This window comes from Phaethon aethereus (assembly GCF_964289735.1).
Source record: "Phaethon aethereus genome assembly, contig: HAP1_SCAFFOLD_37, whole genome shotgun sequence".
NCBI classification, from domain to species: domain Eukaryota; kingdom Metazoa; phylum Chordata; class Aves; order Phaethontiformes; family Phaethontidae; genus Phaethon; species Phaethon aethereus.
The window spans coordinates 1-14,434 of NW_028114057.1; the positions used below are offsets into that span (position 1 = coordinate 1).

Genomic DNA, 14,434 nt, shown 5'->3' on the forward strand with positions numbered 1-14,434 from the left:
CACCAGTCCCCGTCCCTCCCCAGGCACCGGGTGATCCTGTCTCCCATGGCCACCTCTGGGGCCACCTCCAGGGCCACCTCCAGGGCCACCAGGGCCAAGAGCCACCCCGGAGAGATGGGGGGGGGGGGGGTTATATTTAGCAGCTCCCCGGGGACCGATCGGGTTTCAGCTGGGTGCGCCGACGTCCCTGCGGTGTCCCCGGGGGCCAGTGACATGGAGGGAGCGGGATCACCCCGTGAGGGGGGTCAGGTGTCCCCGTCCCCCATCCTGGGGCTGTGGCACCAGGCTCCCCCTGCCAAGAAAATGAAGAAAGCCGTCCTCTTCTTCGAGGTGGAGATCCTGGACGCCCGGACACGGGAGAAGCTCTGCTTCCTCGATAAGGTACCTGGAGAGTGGGGGACACATCTCCTTGTCCCCTGTCCGCCTGGGTGGGGGGGCTGGGGGAAGGGGAAACTGAGGCACAGGCATGCCGGCAGCCCCCGATGGCCTCTTCGTTGCCTGCAGGTGGAGCCCCATGCCACCATCGCTGAGATCAAGAGTCTCTTCACCAAGGCCCGTACGTACGGACAGGGATGGGGACAGGGGTGGAGACCCTCCACCAAGCACCCCTGTGGCTTCTGGGGACCCTCCATGGGGCAGTGGGGACCCTCATCAAGGCTGGGGACCCATCACGGGGCTGAGGGGATCCCCATCATGGGGTGGTGGGGACCCTCATCGCAGCCAGGGACCTGTCACGGGGCCATCATGGTCACTGTTGTGCTTGGGGAGCCATCATGGTGCCCTGGAGACCTGTCATGGGGCCATAGGGACCCCTGTCATGGGGCCTTGGGGACCGTCATCATGGCTGGGGACCCTTCATGGGGCCATGAGGGCCCCCATCATGGACAGGGACCCTTCACAGGGCCTTCACAGTCTCCATCGTGACCGAGGACCAGTCATAGGGCCATGGGGACCCCCATTACAGGGACTTGGGGACCCTCGTCGCAGCCAGGGGACCTGTCACGGGGCCATCATGGTCACCATCATGACCGGGGACCTGTCATGGGGCCATGGGGACCCTCATTGTGGCTGGGGACATGTCATGGGGCAGTGGGGACCCTTGTCATGGCCAGGGACCCATCGCCAGGCTGTGGGGACATCATTGCACTGAGGACACATCATGGGGCCAAGGGGACCCCCATCATGACCAGGGACTCGTCATGGGGCCATGGGGAACCCCGTCACAGATGGAGACCCATCCCAGAGCTGTGGTGACCGTTGTCATGGCTGGGGACCTGTCCTGCGGCCATGGGGACCCCTGTCAGGGCTGGGAACCCTTCCTGGGGATTTTGCGGTCCCCGTAGTGACCAGGGACTCCCATTATCACCGGAGACCTGTCATGGGGCTGTTGGGGACCCTGGTCATGGCCAGGGACTCTCCGTGGAGCTGTGGGGACCCCTGTCATGGGCCGTTGGGCACCCCCGTCAGAGATGGGGACCAGTCCCAGGGCTGTGGTGACCTCTGTTCTGGGTGGGGACCTGGCCTGTGGCTGTCGGGACCCATCATGGGGTCTCAGGGCCCAGCCCTCATCACCAGAGACCTGTCGTAGCACCCTGGGGACCCCTTTTGTGACCAGGGTCCCATCCCGGTGCCATCGCTGTCCCCACCACAACCACATCCCCGCAGGTGCCACCAACGCCATCCCTTGTCTCCCGCAGATCCCCAGTGGTACCCGGCCAGACAGTCCCTGCGCCTGGACCCCAGTGAGTGCCGCTGCGGGGGGTGTCCCCAGGGTGTCCCTGGGGTGTCCCCGAGCCCATCGGGGCGGCGGTCACCAGGGCACGTGTCCCCGCAGAGGGCAGGTCCCTGAAGGATGAGGACGTGCTGCAGAGCCTGCCTGTGGGCACCACCGCCACCTTCTACTTCCGTGATCTGGGGGCCCAGATCAGCTGGGTGACGGTGAGGTGTCCCTCCGTCCGTCTGTCCCTCCCTCCCTCTGGCCGTCTTCCTGTTGACCTCTCTGCCCCCCCAGCCCACCCTCCGTCTCTTCGTCTGTCCCCCACCACTGTCCATCTGTCCGTCCCCCTGTACTGTCGTCTCTCCCATCCGTCCAGCCTTCCATCCCTCAGCTGAGCCCTCCAGCATCCCTGCGTCCCTCCATCTGTCCCTTTGTCCGTCTCTCTGTTGCTCCATCCCTCTGTCCCTCCCTCTGTCTGACCCTGGACCCCTCCATCCCTCCCTGCGTCTGTCCCTCTGTCTGTCCCTGTCCCCCTCCGTCCGCTCCTCCATCCCCACGTCCCTCAATCCCCCATCCCTCTCTCCGTGTGTCCGCCCCTGCCTCCCTCTGTCCATCCCTGTCTCCCCATCCCTCTGTCCGACCTTGCCTCTCTCCATGTGTCCATCCGTCCATCCATCTGTCCGTCCATCCACAGGTCTTCCTGACGGAGTACGCAGGGCCGCTGCTCATCTACCTGCTCTTCTACTTCCGCGTCCCCTTCCTCTACGGCCCCCGCTACGACTTCACCGCCAGCCGCCACCCCGTCGTCCAGTCAGTGGGGCGGGGGCGCGTTGGGGGTCTCGGGGGGTGTTGGGGGGCTGAGGGGGCTGGGGGGGGACCAGGGAGCAAAATTGGGGGTAGTTGGATGGGGGGGGCTCAGGGGGCTGCTCTGGGGGTTGTAGGGCATGGAGGGGCTGCCCTGGGGCAGCCTGGGCCATGCTGGGGGGGCCAGGGGGCTGAATTGGAGGTCATAGGATTAGGGTGGGTTGCTGGGGGGCTCAAGAAGCTGGGAGGGGCTGAATTAGGGGTCCTGAGGCCTGGGGGGGCTGCTCTGGGGGCAGGGGTGCTGCCTGCTGGGGGCTCAGGGACTTGGGGGTGGGGCTGCACCGGGCGTCCCACAGGCCATGGGGGGCTCAGGGGGCTGGAGGGGGGGTCCTGCACCCTCAGCAATGATAGTGGGGGGGACACTGGGGGACGACAGCCAGCACGACTGGGAACAGAGGGCCATGGGGGTCCCGGGGCGTGTGTGTGTCCCCGGGGTGTGTCCCCATGTCCCCCCCCGTGTCCCGCAGCCTGGCGTGCGGCTGTCACTCCTTCCACTACATCAAGCGCCTGCTGGAGACGCTCTTTGTCCACCGCTTCTCCCATGGCACCATGCCCCTGCGCAACATCTTCAAGGTGACACCTGTGTCACCCGCGTCACCCCCCGCTGTCCCCTTACTGTCCCCACCCCGGCCAGACCACCCCCCACCCAGCACCCCCCGTGTCCCTTCGTCCGCTCTCCCCCTTCCCAGCACCCGCACGGGAACACCTGTGGCCCCTGGCGTCAGGGTGTCCCCGGGTGTCACCCGGCCACCGCCCGTCCCCAACGTGTCCCCAACCCCTCCCGCCTCCCCCCAGAACTGCACCTACTACTGGGGCTTCGCTGCCTGGATGGCCTATTACATCAACCACCCGCTGTACACGCCACCCGGTGAGTGTCCCCGTCCCCTGTCACCCGTCACCCCAACCCCCCGCTGTACACCCCCTTGGTGAGTGTCCCTGTCCCCTGTCACCCATCCCCCCAACCCCCCGCTGTACACCCCCTCGGTGAGTGTCCCTGTCCCCTGTCACCCGTCACACCAACCCCCCGCTGTACACGCCACCCGGTGAGTGTCCCTGTCCCCTGTCACCCGTCACACCAACCCCCCACTGTACACCCCCTCGGTGAGTGTCCCCGTCCCCCCAACCCCCCGCTGTACACCCCCTCGGTGAGTGTCCCCGTCCCCCCAACCCCCCGCTGTACACCCCCTCGGTGAGTGTCCCTGTCCCCTGTCACCCGTCACACCAACCCCCCGCTGTACACCCCCTCGGTGAGTGTCCCCGTCCCCCCAACCCCCCGCTGTACACCCCCTCGGTGAGTGTCCCTGTCCCCTGTCACCCGTCACACCAACCCCCCGCTGTACACCCCCTCGGTGAGTGTCCCCGTCCCCGTCACACCAACCCCCCGCTGTACCCCCCCGTGTCCCCGGTGGGGACACCCCGGCAGGGGGCCAGTGTCCCTGACTCTGCCGTGTCCCCCAGCCTACGGTGACGAGCAGGTGAAGCTGGCGCTCGCCGTCTTCCTGGTGGGTGCTGGGGCCGAGGGGCCGGGGGTGGTTCTGGGGGGGCACTGGGGCTGCGGGGGGCTGGGGGGTGCCAGGGAGTGCGGTTGGGTGCCCGGGGGGGGGGGGCAGGGTAATGGGGGGTGGGGGGGCAGCTGGGGGGCTGGGGGGCGCCGGGGGGCGCTGGGGGCCGGGTGCCACCCACAGCTCAGGGCCCCCCGTGTCCCCCCAGTTCTGCCAACTCGGCAACTTCTCCATCCACGTGGCCCTGCGGAACCTGCGCCCCGCGGGTGAGGGGGCGCGGGGGGACGGCGGGCGCGGGGCGGCACACGCGGCACAGGGCACGTGGCCACGCAGGCACACGTGGCAGCACCCACAGGCTGGGGGGGCACAGGATGGGGCAGGGGCACACGCATCGGGGCGCAGCACGGGCGTGTCACCACACACATACATGGGAGCACCCACGGGTGGGCGGCACAGGGGGGACACGTGAGAGCCGAGGCATGCACGGGGACACGCATGCAAGCGTGTTGGATTGCACACGCGTGTGCGGGTGCATACAGCAGGCACTCGCCACGCACACATGTGTGGGAGCACCTGGGGGGGGAGTGGGGGGGGCGGCATGCCGGGGGCACACGCGTGCGGGGGAGTCACACGCGTGTGCTGCGGCAGGCTCCAAGACACGGAAGATCCCGTACCCCACCCGCAACCCCTTCACCTGGCTCTTCCTGCTCGTCTCCTGCCCTAACTACACCTACGAGGTGGGGGGCGCCGGGGGCTGGGGGGGTCCTGCTCTGGGGGGAGCGGCCCCCCCTAACGGGTGCTGCGTCCCCCCGTGGGTGCTGCGTCCCCCCAGGTCGGGTCCTGGATCGGCTTCACCATCATGACACAGTGTCTGCCCGGTGAGGGGGGGGCACCCGGGGGGGGGTGTCGGGGTGGGGGGGGCACCTTGATATGGGGAGGGCACCCTCGGGGGGCACCCTGATTGGGGGGAGGGTTGTCTGGGGGGGGAGCGCATCCTGATTGGGGGGGTGTCTGGGGGGGAGGGCACCCTGATTGGGGGGATGGGAGCTGGGGACGGCTGTCTGATGGGGGGGGCACCCTGATTTGGGGGGGGGGCCACCCTGATTTGGGGGGGGGGGCCCCTCGGGACATCCCCTGTCATCCCGTGTGTCCCCCCACACCCCGTGTTCCCCCCTCCCCAGGGTCCGTGTCCCGCCCCCGGCTGCCCACGTTCCCCCAGGGTCCTCCCGTGCCCCCCGTGCGTACCCCCCCGCATCCCCTCTCCCACTCTGGCCCCACAGCCCACCCCGGGGTCCCGTCGCGCCCGCGTGCCCCCCCGCTGACGGTGGCCCCGCAGTGGCCCTCTTCTCGCTGGTGGGCTTCGTGCAGATGGCCATCTGGGCGCAGGGCAAGCACCGCAGCTACCTGCGGGAGTTCCGCGACTACCCCCCGCTGCGCTCCCCCATCGTCCCCTTCCTGCTGTGACGTCGGGACGGCCCGCGGGGACACCGGGGCGCCGTGGGGAAACCCCGTCCCCCATCGTCCCCTTCCTGCTGTGAGGTGGGCATGGCCCGGGACACCGCCCCACCCTGCGGGGACCCCCCAGGGACAGCGTGGGGACACCCTGGCCTGTCCTTGTCGACCCCCGTCCTGCATTGAGCCTTGGGGACAGCGCGGGGACACCCTGCTAGCACCCTCAGCCAGCTCTGGGGACAGGGGGCACAAACACAAGGGGACACGAGGACAGGAGCCCCGCGTCCACCCCGCGCTCGAAGCAGGACGTGGCCCTGCTGTCCCTTGTCACCTGCGGGGTCCCAGCCCCAGAGTCCCGTCCCCTCCAGGGACCTGTCCCTGCTATCCCTATCCCCATCCCCTCCCTAGTAGCAGTGTCACCTGCAGGGCTGACCCAGCCACCTGGTGACAGCAGTGGCAGTGGCTGAGGCCACCGTCGGTGACAAAGCGGTGTCACCCACGTGTAGCCTGTGACCGTGGCCCATGTCACCTACAGTTACCAGGAATGACCTGTGTCACCCACACGGGACCTGTCATTGTCCCACTCTGTCCCTGCAGGTGACAATAAAGCACGTCACCCACCCCCCCACGTGTGGCCTGTCATTGTCCTACCCCAGGGCGACATGGGGGGGGTGCTGCCACCCCATGGAGACAGTCCCTGCTGTCCCCAAGCTGGCGGGGGCATCACAGCCACCCCGAGGGCACGCTGTCCCCATTGTCCTCGAGCGCAGTGACAGGCAGGGGCGGCATCAGCTCCGTGGGTTTAATTGCGTGGCGGGTGTCCCCGTGTGTCACCGCATGTCCCCACGTCCCCGTCACTCGCTGGTGGCAGCTGCCACCTCCCGCTGCTGGATCCGCTTCTGGCGCTGCAGCAGCCGCCGCTCGCGCTCAAACTCCTTCATGCGCATCACGTAGCTGGGGACAGGCGCGTCACCCGCGCGTCACCCCCGGGTCACCCTGGCCACCGCCGCACCAGGGGACACCCCAGGGACACCGCAGGGACAGGAACGCGGCGGGGGTGGGGATGGAGCCCCAGAGGACACCGCGATGTCCCCATGTCACCAACCCCCTCCTCCACATCCCCACTGCTCCTGTCCCCAGCCCTGTGCCCCCCAAGTCCCCCTGTGCCCCCCAGCCTGTGCCCCCACCCCATGTCCCTGCACCCCCCCACGTCCCGGTGTCCTTCCTGTCCCCTGGCCCCAGTGCACCCTCCCCGTGTCCCGCTCCCACCGTGTCCCTGTCCCCCTCCCCGTGTCCCTGTGTCCCCCAGCCCCCCAGCCCTGTACAACTCCATCCCCACGTCCCCACCCCACATCCTGCTGCCCCCCCCAGCCCCCCATCCCTGCACATCCCCCCGCCGCTCCCGTGTCCCCCGCCACGTCCCCCCATCCCCGCGGTACTCGCGGTGCTGGCAGGCGTCCCAGGCGTGGCGCAGCCCCCGGCACTCCCAGGGCAGGGGGAAGGTGTCGCGCTGGCAGCGCAGCAGCCGCAGCAGGTGGTGGGCGCAGAAATCCCGCTGCTCCAGCGGCACCCGGGCCCCCGCCAGCTGCTGCGCCGTGGCCACCATCGCTGTCACCGGGCAGGGACGCGGGTCAGCGCCCGCGGAGGGGTGTGCGACCCAGGGGGTGGGGAGGGGTCGGAGCGCCCTGGGGACGCCGGCGAGGATGGAGACCGAGGGATGCGGCAAGCAGCGACGCAGGGACACACAGCAGGGGTGGGGACGCGGTGGGTGAGGACACTGGCACACGTGTGGCATGCGGGGACACGTGGGGGCACACGGCAAGGTTGGGAACACAGAGGGTGACTGCTGCAGGGACATGGGCGCACGTGGGGACACAGAGCAGGGATAGCGACCTGGGGACATGGCGGAGTGGGGACATGGGGGTCTGCCACCATGGGGATGTGGGGACATGGGTGGCATGTGGGGACACATGGGGACACACAGCAGGGCTGGGGACACGGCAGGTGGCCACCGCAGGGTCATCAGCCCCCACATGGCACACGGGCACATGAGGACACAGGGCAAGGACAGGGACGGGGGGACATGGCCACGGCGGGTGGCCATCGTGCGGACACATGGGGCGACACAGCAGCAGCGGGGACACGGTGGGTGGCCACCATGGGGCCGCACGTGGCACATGGGGACACATGGGGACACTGCAGGGGCGCATCAGCAGCCGCGGCAGGGACACCCAGGGACGTGCCACAAGGCCGGGGACGAGGACGTGGCAGGGTGGGGACACGGCGGGTGGCGGCTGCAGGGACACGCAGCAGGGATGGGGACGCGTCAGGCCGCCACAGCGGGGACACAGGGACCCGCGCAGCACGAGGGGACGCGTGGGGGACACACGGGGGTGGGGGGACGCGGCCAGGATGGGCGAGAGGTGACAGGGACAGGGGACGTGTGACAAGGGTGGCCACGTGCTGAGCCACGCGTGCGGACAGGCCACGCGGACACACGTCATGGAGGGGACAGGGGCACCACGGAGACAGGGGGGTGGGGACACGGGGAGGGGGATGTGGGGGACAAGGGAGGGGCCACGGGGGGACCACGGGAGAGAGGGGACACGGGGGACACGGGCGGGGACACTCGGGGGGACGGGGGCACGGAGAGACACGTGGGAAGGGACACGTGGGGCCCACGGGAGGGGAAGGGACACGGGGGGACAGAGAAGTCACGCGAGGGGCCGATCCCGCGGGGACACGCCAAGGACACCCCCGGGCCGGGTCCTGCGGGGCGGGGCCGGGGCCCGAGCGGGGTCAGCGCCGCCCCCGGTGCCCCTCCCGTGTCCGTCCGCCCCCCCGGTGCCGGGACTAACCGCGGGGGGGCCGGTTCGGCAGCCCCAGCTCAGCGGGGAAGGTCGGCAGCTGCAGCGGGTCCGGCTCCGTCTCCGCCTCCCCCAGGTAACGCCGCGCCAGGTGAGCGCCCATCGCCGCCCCGGGACGGGCACCGGAACCGGAAACACCGACACCGGCACCGGAAACACCGGCAAGCCCGGAACCATGGGGACTGTAAATTGAACCCGCCCGGACCCTGAAGTTGGACGGACCCGGAGAAACCGGAGGTGGCCCTGCGCCCTGTACCATAGAGGCGGCCGCGGCTGGAGCGGCGCTTCCGCCTCTGGCGCCGCCCTTGTGGGGGGCGCGCTGGGGGTGTCGGGGGACCGGGGGGTGTCATCGGGGGGTGCTGCAGAGTTTGGGGGGGCTGGGGCGGTCGGGGGGTCAGGGGCGTTTGGGGTGCTGCGGGGTTCTGGGGGTGTCATCAGGGGGTTGGAGGTGCGGGGGGGCGGGGTCCCCACTCACCGGGGGCTCGGGGGGGCTGAGCGGACTTGGGGGGCTGCGGGGGTGCCCCCCCCCTTGCAGCCGCCGCTGCCGGCGCCCGAGCGTGTCCCCCGCCGGGGCGGGGCCGTTTGGGTACCTCAGGGACATGGGGGAGCGCTGGGGGGGTTCAGAGGTGTCGGGGACATTTGGGGACCATCGAGGACCTTGAGGGGCGTCAAGGACCTTTGGGGACATGGGGGACGTTGGGGATTTGGGGGACCTTTGGAGACCACCGGGGACACAGGGACCACTGGGGGTGTCAGGAGCCTTTGGGGACATTTGGGGACCACTGGAGGGCGGGGGACACCGCTGCAGATGGCAGGGGCCCGTGAGGACATTTGGGGACACTGGGGAGACTGCTGGGGACCAGTGGGTCCCTTGGGGACATTTGGGGACAACCGGGGACCTCCGGAGAGGCTGGCAGCCGCTGGGGACCCTGGGGAGGTTGGGGACAGCTGTGTCACTGCCCTGGGGACGGTCTCGGGGACCCCTGGGGACGGGGAGGGGGATGCGGTGACAGGGAGGTGGTGGCGGGTGACGGGCGGGTGGCAGGACCCGGCAGGGTCACGCTGGGGTGTGGCCGAGGTGGGGACGGGGACCCGGCGTGGGGGTGGCCTTGATGTCCCACCTGGGGACAGGGACAGGGCGGGGGCTGGTGGGCCCCTCCCCCCACCCCACCCCCCTCTGTTCCAGCCCCGCGGGAGCGGGGGCGGGGTCAAGGGGAGGGGGCAGGGTCGACTTGAGGGGTGGGGGTATTGGAAGGGGCGGGGTTAAGGGGAGGGGCGGGGTTGAGGTGGTGTTAAGGAGAAGGGGTAGGGTTAAATGGGGTGGGGTTAGAAGGGGCGTGGTCACGAGGTGATTGAAGGGGAGGAGTTAGGAGGGGCGGGGTTAGGAGGAGGGGCGGGATTAAGACAAAGCAGCACAGTCAGGAGAGGCGGGGTTAAGAGGAAAGGGCGGGGTTAAGAGGAAGGGGCGGGGTTAAGAGGAAGGGGCGGGGTTAAGAGGAAGGGGCGGGGTTAAGGGGGTTGTTGGGGGGGCAGTTGTCCCTATGGGGCAGTACTTTGCCCCCACGGGGGGGGGTTACCCCAGACCCCCCCACTGCCCCCCCGTGAGCTGGGGCGGGGGGACACGGGGCGGCGGCTGCTGGGCCTGGCCTTGGCCTTGAGGGTCCTGGCAGCCGCCAGAGCTGGTGGCATCAGCCGGGACACCCGTGAGGGGGGCCCTGTGCAAGCCCCGCCTTTTGGGGGGGTTAACCCCATTTGGGGGGCGTGAGCTCCATTTTGGGTGGCCTGAGCCCCATTTCTGAGCCCTGACCCCCTTTTGGGGGGGGTGTGGAATACGCTGAGGGGCAGTTCAGGAATCGACACCCCGGGAGCAGCCGTGAAGCCGCCGGAACGCGGCCGACGCACGAGCAGCCTGTGCCGCGGCAGCTCCCTGGGCGGCCCCGGGCGTGGGCGACACCGGGGGAACTTGGTGCGCCGACCCCAGGAGAAACGGCGCGGAGGGCGGAGCGGAGGCGCCGCGGCCGCGCTCTGCGAAGGAGGGGGGCCGGGGTGCGCGGCGTGCGCCTTACCGCCGCGCACAGCCCACGCCCGGGGTCAGCGCCCTGCCCGCGCGACAAGGTGCCGTACTCGGAGTGAACGTCGCGTCTCGCTGCGTCGCGGTAATGCCCAGACGCACGCCCCTCCCGAGAGTTCCCCCAAGCACTCGTGGGGTCCCCAGGGAGCCCACGGCCCCTCCCCGACCCCCCAGGGACCCCCGCAGAGCACCCCCGAACCCCCGCCTGCCCCCCCGTGACTCCCAGACCCCCCAGTGACCCCAACACCCCCGGCCTCCCCCGGGACCCTCCAACAGCACCTGAGACCCCCCAATAACCCCGGGGACCCCCCCAAATGTGGGGGTCCGGCCCCAAAAACTGTGGGGACCTGGCCCCCCCAGGGGCCCCAGAGACACCAGCACCCCTGCAGGACACCCTGAGACCCCCCAAGAGCCCCCCAGGACCCCCCAACACACCGACCCCCTCCAGCCCCCCCGGACCCCTCTGGGATCCCCCGGGACCACCCGGGGCCCCCAACACTGGGACCTCCCCGCACCCCCAGGGACTCCCCAGCACACCGGGACCCCTTGGATCCCCCCAGACCCATCCCCTGCCGTGGCCGGGGGGGGCCGTGGTCTGGGGGACACGTGGGGGTCAGGGGACACCCAGGGGGCCAGGGGGGACCCAGGGGCCGGGGCGGCCAGGTCCCCACAGTGTCCCCACGCGTGTCCCCCCCCGGGGTGGCAGCGGCTGGTGGCCAAGGTGCTGCGCCTGTGCCGGGACAGTGCACTGGGAGGGACTGGGAGGGAACTGGGGGGCACTGGGACCCCACTGGGAGGTGCTGGCACATGCTGGGGGGCACTGGGAGGGACTGGGGCCCCTTCCATGTGGGTCGCGCTCTGGTGGGCAGCCGCAGAAGGACACGGGGACACGGAGGGACACGTGGGGACACGGGGGGACGGTGCCACCCACCACACTGCTGCAGCCGCGTCGGGTTCCCCTCCGGTATCGCCTGCGCCAGCACTGCGCCTGCGGGGACATGTCACCCGCTGTCACCCGCTGCCGCCCGCTGTCACCCACTATCACTCGCTGCCACCCACTGCCGCCCACTGTCACCCACTGCCACCCGCTCCCACCTGCTGTCACCCACTGCCACCTGCTGCCGCCCGCTGCCACCCACTGTCACCTGCTGTCACCTGCTGCTGCCCGCTGACACCCACTGCCACCCACTGCCCCCCGCTGCCACTTGCTGCCACTGTCACCCGCTGCCACAAGTTGTCACCGTCACTGTAACCCACTGCCACCCAGCCATTGTCACCTGCTGCCAACGTCACCCACTGTCATCCACTGCTACCCGCTGCCGCCCGCTGCCACCCACTGCCGCCCGCTGTCACCCACTGCCACTCACTGCCGCCCGCTGTCACCCACTGCCGCCCGCTGCCACCCACTGCCGCCCGCTGCCACCCACTGCCACTCACTGCCGCCCACTGTCACCCACTGCCACCCGCTGTCACCCGCTGCCACCTCCTGTCACCTGCTGCCGCCTGCTGCCACTCGCTGTCACACACTGCCACCCACTGTCACATGCTGCCACCCACTGTCACCCGCTGCCACAAGCTGTCACCATCACTGTAACCCACTGCCACCCAGCCATTGTCACCTGCTGCCAACGTCACCCAGTCATCCACTGCTATCCACTGCCACTGTCACCCACTGCCACACAGTCACCCACTGTCACTGTAACCCACTGCCACACACTGTCACCTGCTGTCACCCTCTGCCACTGTCACTCACTGTCACCCACTGTCACCCACTGTCACCCACTGCTACCCACTATCACCCGCTGTCACTCACTGCCATCCACTGTCACCCCTGTCCCCTCTTGTCACCTGTGGCCACCCCCTGCCCCACCCAGCCCCCCTGTCCCCGACCCCCGCAGGTGCTGGATTTCCTGGCTCAGTGCCGCGTCCGGGGACACCAGCACCCCCACCCCCCGGCACGCTGTCACCCCATGTGTCCCCTTGCGCATCCCCCCTGCAGCCACATCCCACCAATACCCCCCTGTCCCCCATCCCCCCTCACGCCACCCCAGCAGCCCCCCCCGGCCACCCCCTGCCTGTGGGGACACAGGGGCTGCCATCCCCCCCAAGCCCCCAGCCCATGGCTGCAGCGAGTGTGTCTGGGCTCAGCCAGTGGCAGCAGGTGACACCCTGGGGCTACCCCACCCCCCACCCCTGGGGACACATCACCTCCCCCCCTTGGGGACACATGCCACCAGGGTGGCCCCCACCCAGGCACCAGCACAACACTTTGGGGGCCGGGGGGACACGGGGACAGCGTGTGGCCACCCAGCACGTGACAGCGGGGGCACCTGAGGGGGTCCCAAGGGCCCAGTGTCCCCAGGGATGAGCTCTGGTGTCCTCGAGGGGACAAGGGACATCCCATATCCCCAGGAGAGACAAGGGACAGGGTTTGGGGACACCAGCTGTCCCCACCACAGCCCCAAAGCCCCAGAGGGGACAGTGCCACTGCAGAGGGACAGGAGCCACCTCAGGGTGTCCCCAAGCCCCAGTGACAAGCTGAGGGACATAGAGCAGCATGAAGGTCCCCAAGAGCCACCAAAGGCCATCGGGGGAGACAAGGGGGGGCACTGAGGAACACCAGCCAGCCCCAACATCCCCAAGGGAGGCTGAGGGCCATCAGGAGGGACAAGGGACAGTGAAGAGGGACACCAAATAGCTCCCAGTGTCCCCAACAGAGGCCAAAGGACACCACGAGGGACAAGGGATGGCGTCTGGGAACCCAAACCAGCCCCAGGATGTCCCCACCCCCCAAAGAAGAGCCGAGGGCCACGAGGAGGGAGAAGAGATGGTTTATAGTGACGTCAACCACGCCGAGCGTCCCCGAGAGACGCCGAGGCCACCATGGGGGACAAGGGACGGTGGTGAGAGACCCAAACCAGCTCCAGCGTCCCCAAGGGAGGACACAGGCCATCAGGAGGGACAAGGGACTGCGTCCAGGGACACGAAGGCCCCCAGCGTCCCTGGGAGAGGCCACGGGCCATCAGGAGGGACAAGGGACAGTGGTGAGGGACGCACACCGGCTCCAACGTCCCCGATGGACCGTCAGGAAGGACCCAGAACAGCGGTGAGGCACCCAAAGCAACCCCCAGCGTCCCCACGGGGGCCCAGGCGCCCTCAACGCCCCTCCAGGCTCTTGTCGCGGGCGATGACGGCCTCTTCGAACTTGATCATGAGGGTGGTGCCTTTGTGCCAGTGAGCGGTGACCTTGGCGGGGAAACCGCTGGCGGTGAGGACGGCCTCCACCAAGCCGGCGGTGAAGGCGGCGCAGTTGAGGGTGCTGTTCTCCTTGGGGACCGAGATGTAGGTGTTGACCAAGGGCTCCTTCTCGATGACGTAGTAGGTCTTGTCGTCGTCGTTGGCTTGCTCCAGCTTGTCGGCTTCTTTGCCGAAGAGGGCCCGCCAGACGGGGCCCTTAACGAAGAGCAGGACGTTGAGGACCTTGGTCTCGCGTCGACCGCTCTTCTCCCGGGCGACCAAGGCATCCAGGACGCGAAGACCCACTTGGTAGCCCAGCCGGGCTAGCTTGGCCTGCAGCTCGGCTACCGAGTAGACCCGGTTCTGGCAGTACTGGACCAGCTCGGAGAAGAGGAGGGCGAAGGCGCTGAGGCTCACCTCGGTGCGGGGACGGCCCAGGGCTCGCTCCAGCAGCGGGGACTTCCCTCGCGTGAAGCGGGCGTCCATGGTCCTGGGGGGGGGCAGAGAAAACGGGGCGTCGGGGGGTGCTGGGGAGGGGCGGGGGGCGGCGGGAGGGGCGGGGGGGGCCAAAAGGGGTCCGGGGGTGTAGGGAAGCTTGGGGGGTGGTCGGAGGGGTCGGATGGGTTGTGAGGCAGCCAGAGGGGGCCCGGGGGGGGGCTGGGGGGGTGACAGGGGGACTGGGAGGGGGTCGAGGGAGTTGGAGCGGGTGCTGGGGGGTTGAGAG

The 14,434-nt window shown here is 69.6% G+C and overlaps 3 protein-coding genes across 3 annotated transcripts; 1 reads left to right on the forward strand and 2 right to left on the reverse strand.

Moving 5' to 3' along the window:
* Nucleotides 1-213: 213 nt before the first annotated feature.
* On the forward strand, nucleotides 214-5,547 carry TECR (trans-2,3-enoyl-CoA reductase; the record flags this gene model as incomplete). The annotated part of the gene is made up of 12 exons (XM_082015878.1): nucleotides 214-381; nucleotides 505-556; nucleotides 1,698-1,742; nucleotides 1,835-1,938; nucleotides 2,412-2,527; nucleotides 3,049-3,154; nucleotides 3,377-3,449; nucleotides 4,040-4,083; nucleotides 4,292-4,349; nucleotides 4,732-4,820; nucleotides 4,916-4,961; nucleotides 5,420-5,547. The coding sequence occupies 12 exons, from the start codon at nucleotides 214-216 to the stop codon at nucleotides 5,545-5,547; spliced, it is 1,029 nt and encodes a 342-aa protein (XP_081872004.1).
* An 818-nt stretch (nucleotides 5,548-6,365) lies between these two features.
* On the reverse strand, nucleotides 6,366-8,505 carry NDUFB7 (NADH:ubiquinone oxidoreductase subunit B7; the record flags this gene model as incomplete). The annotated part of the gene is made up of 3 exons (XM_082015879.1): nucleotides 6,366-6,489; nucleotides 6,975-7,143; nucleotides 8,394-8,505. The coding sequence occupies 3 exons, from the start codon at nucleotides 8,503-8,505 to the stop codon at nucleotides 6,390-6,392; spliced, it is 381 nt and encodes a 126-aa protein (XP_081872005.1). The 3' UTR covers nucleotides 6,366-6,389.
* A 5,124-nt stretch (nucleotides 8,506-13,629) lies between these two features.
* TRAPPC5 (trafficking protein particle complex subunit 5) lies at nucleotides 13,630-14,196 on the reverse strand (the record flags this gene model as incomplete). The annotated part of the gene is made up of 1 exon (XM_082015880.1): nucleotides 13,630-14,196. The coding sequence occupies one exon, from the start codon at nucleotides 14,194-14,196 to the stop codon at nucleotides 13,630-13,632; it is 567 nt and encodes a 188-aa protein (XP_081872006.1).
* Between the last annotated feature and the right edge of the window lie 238 nt (nucleotides 14,197-14,434).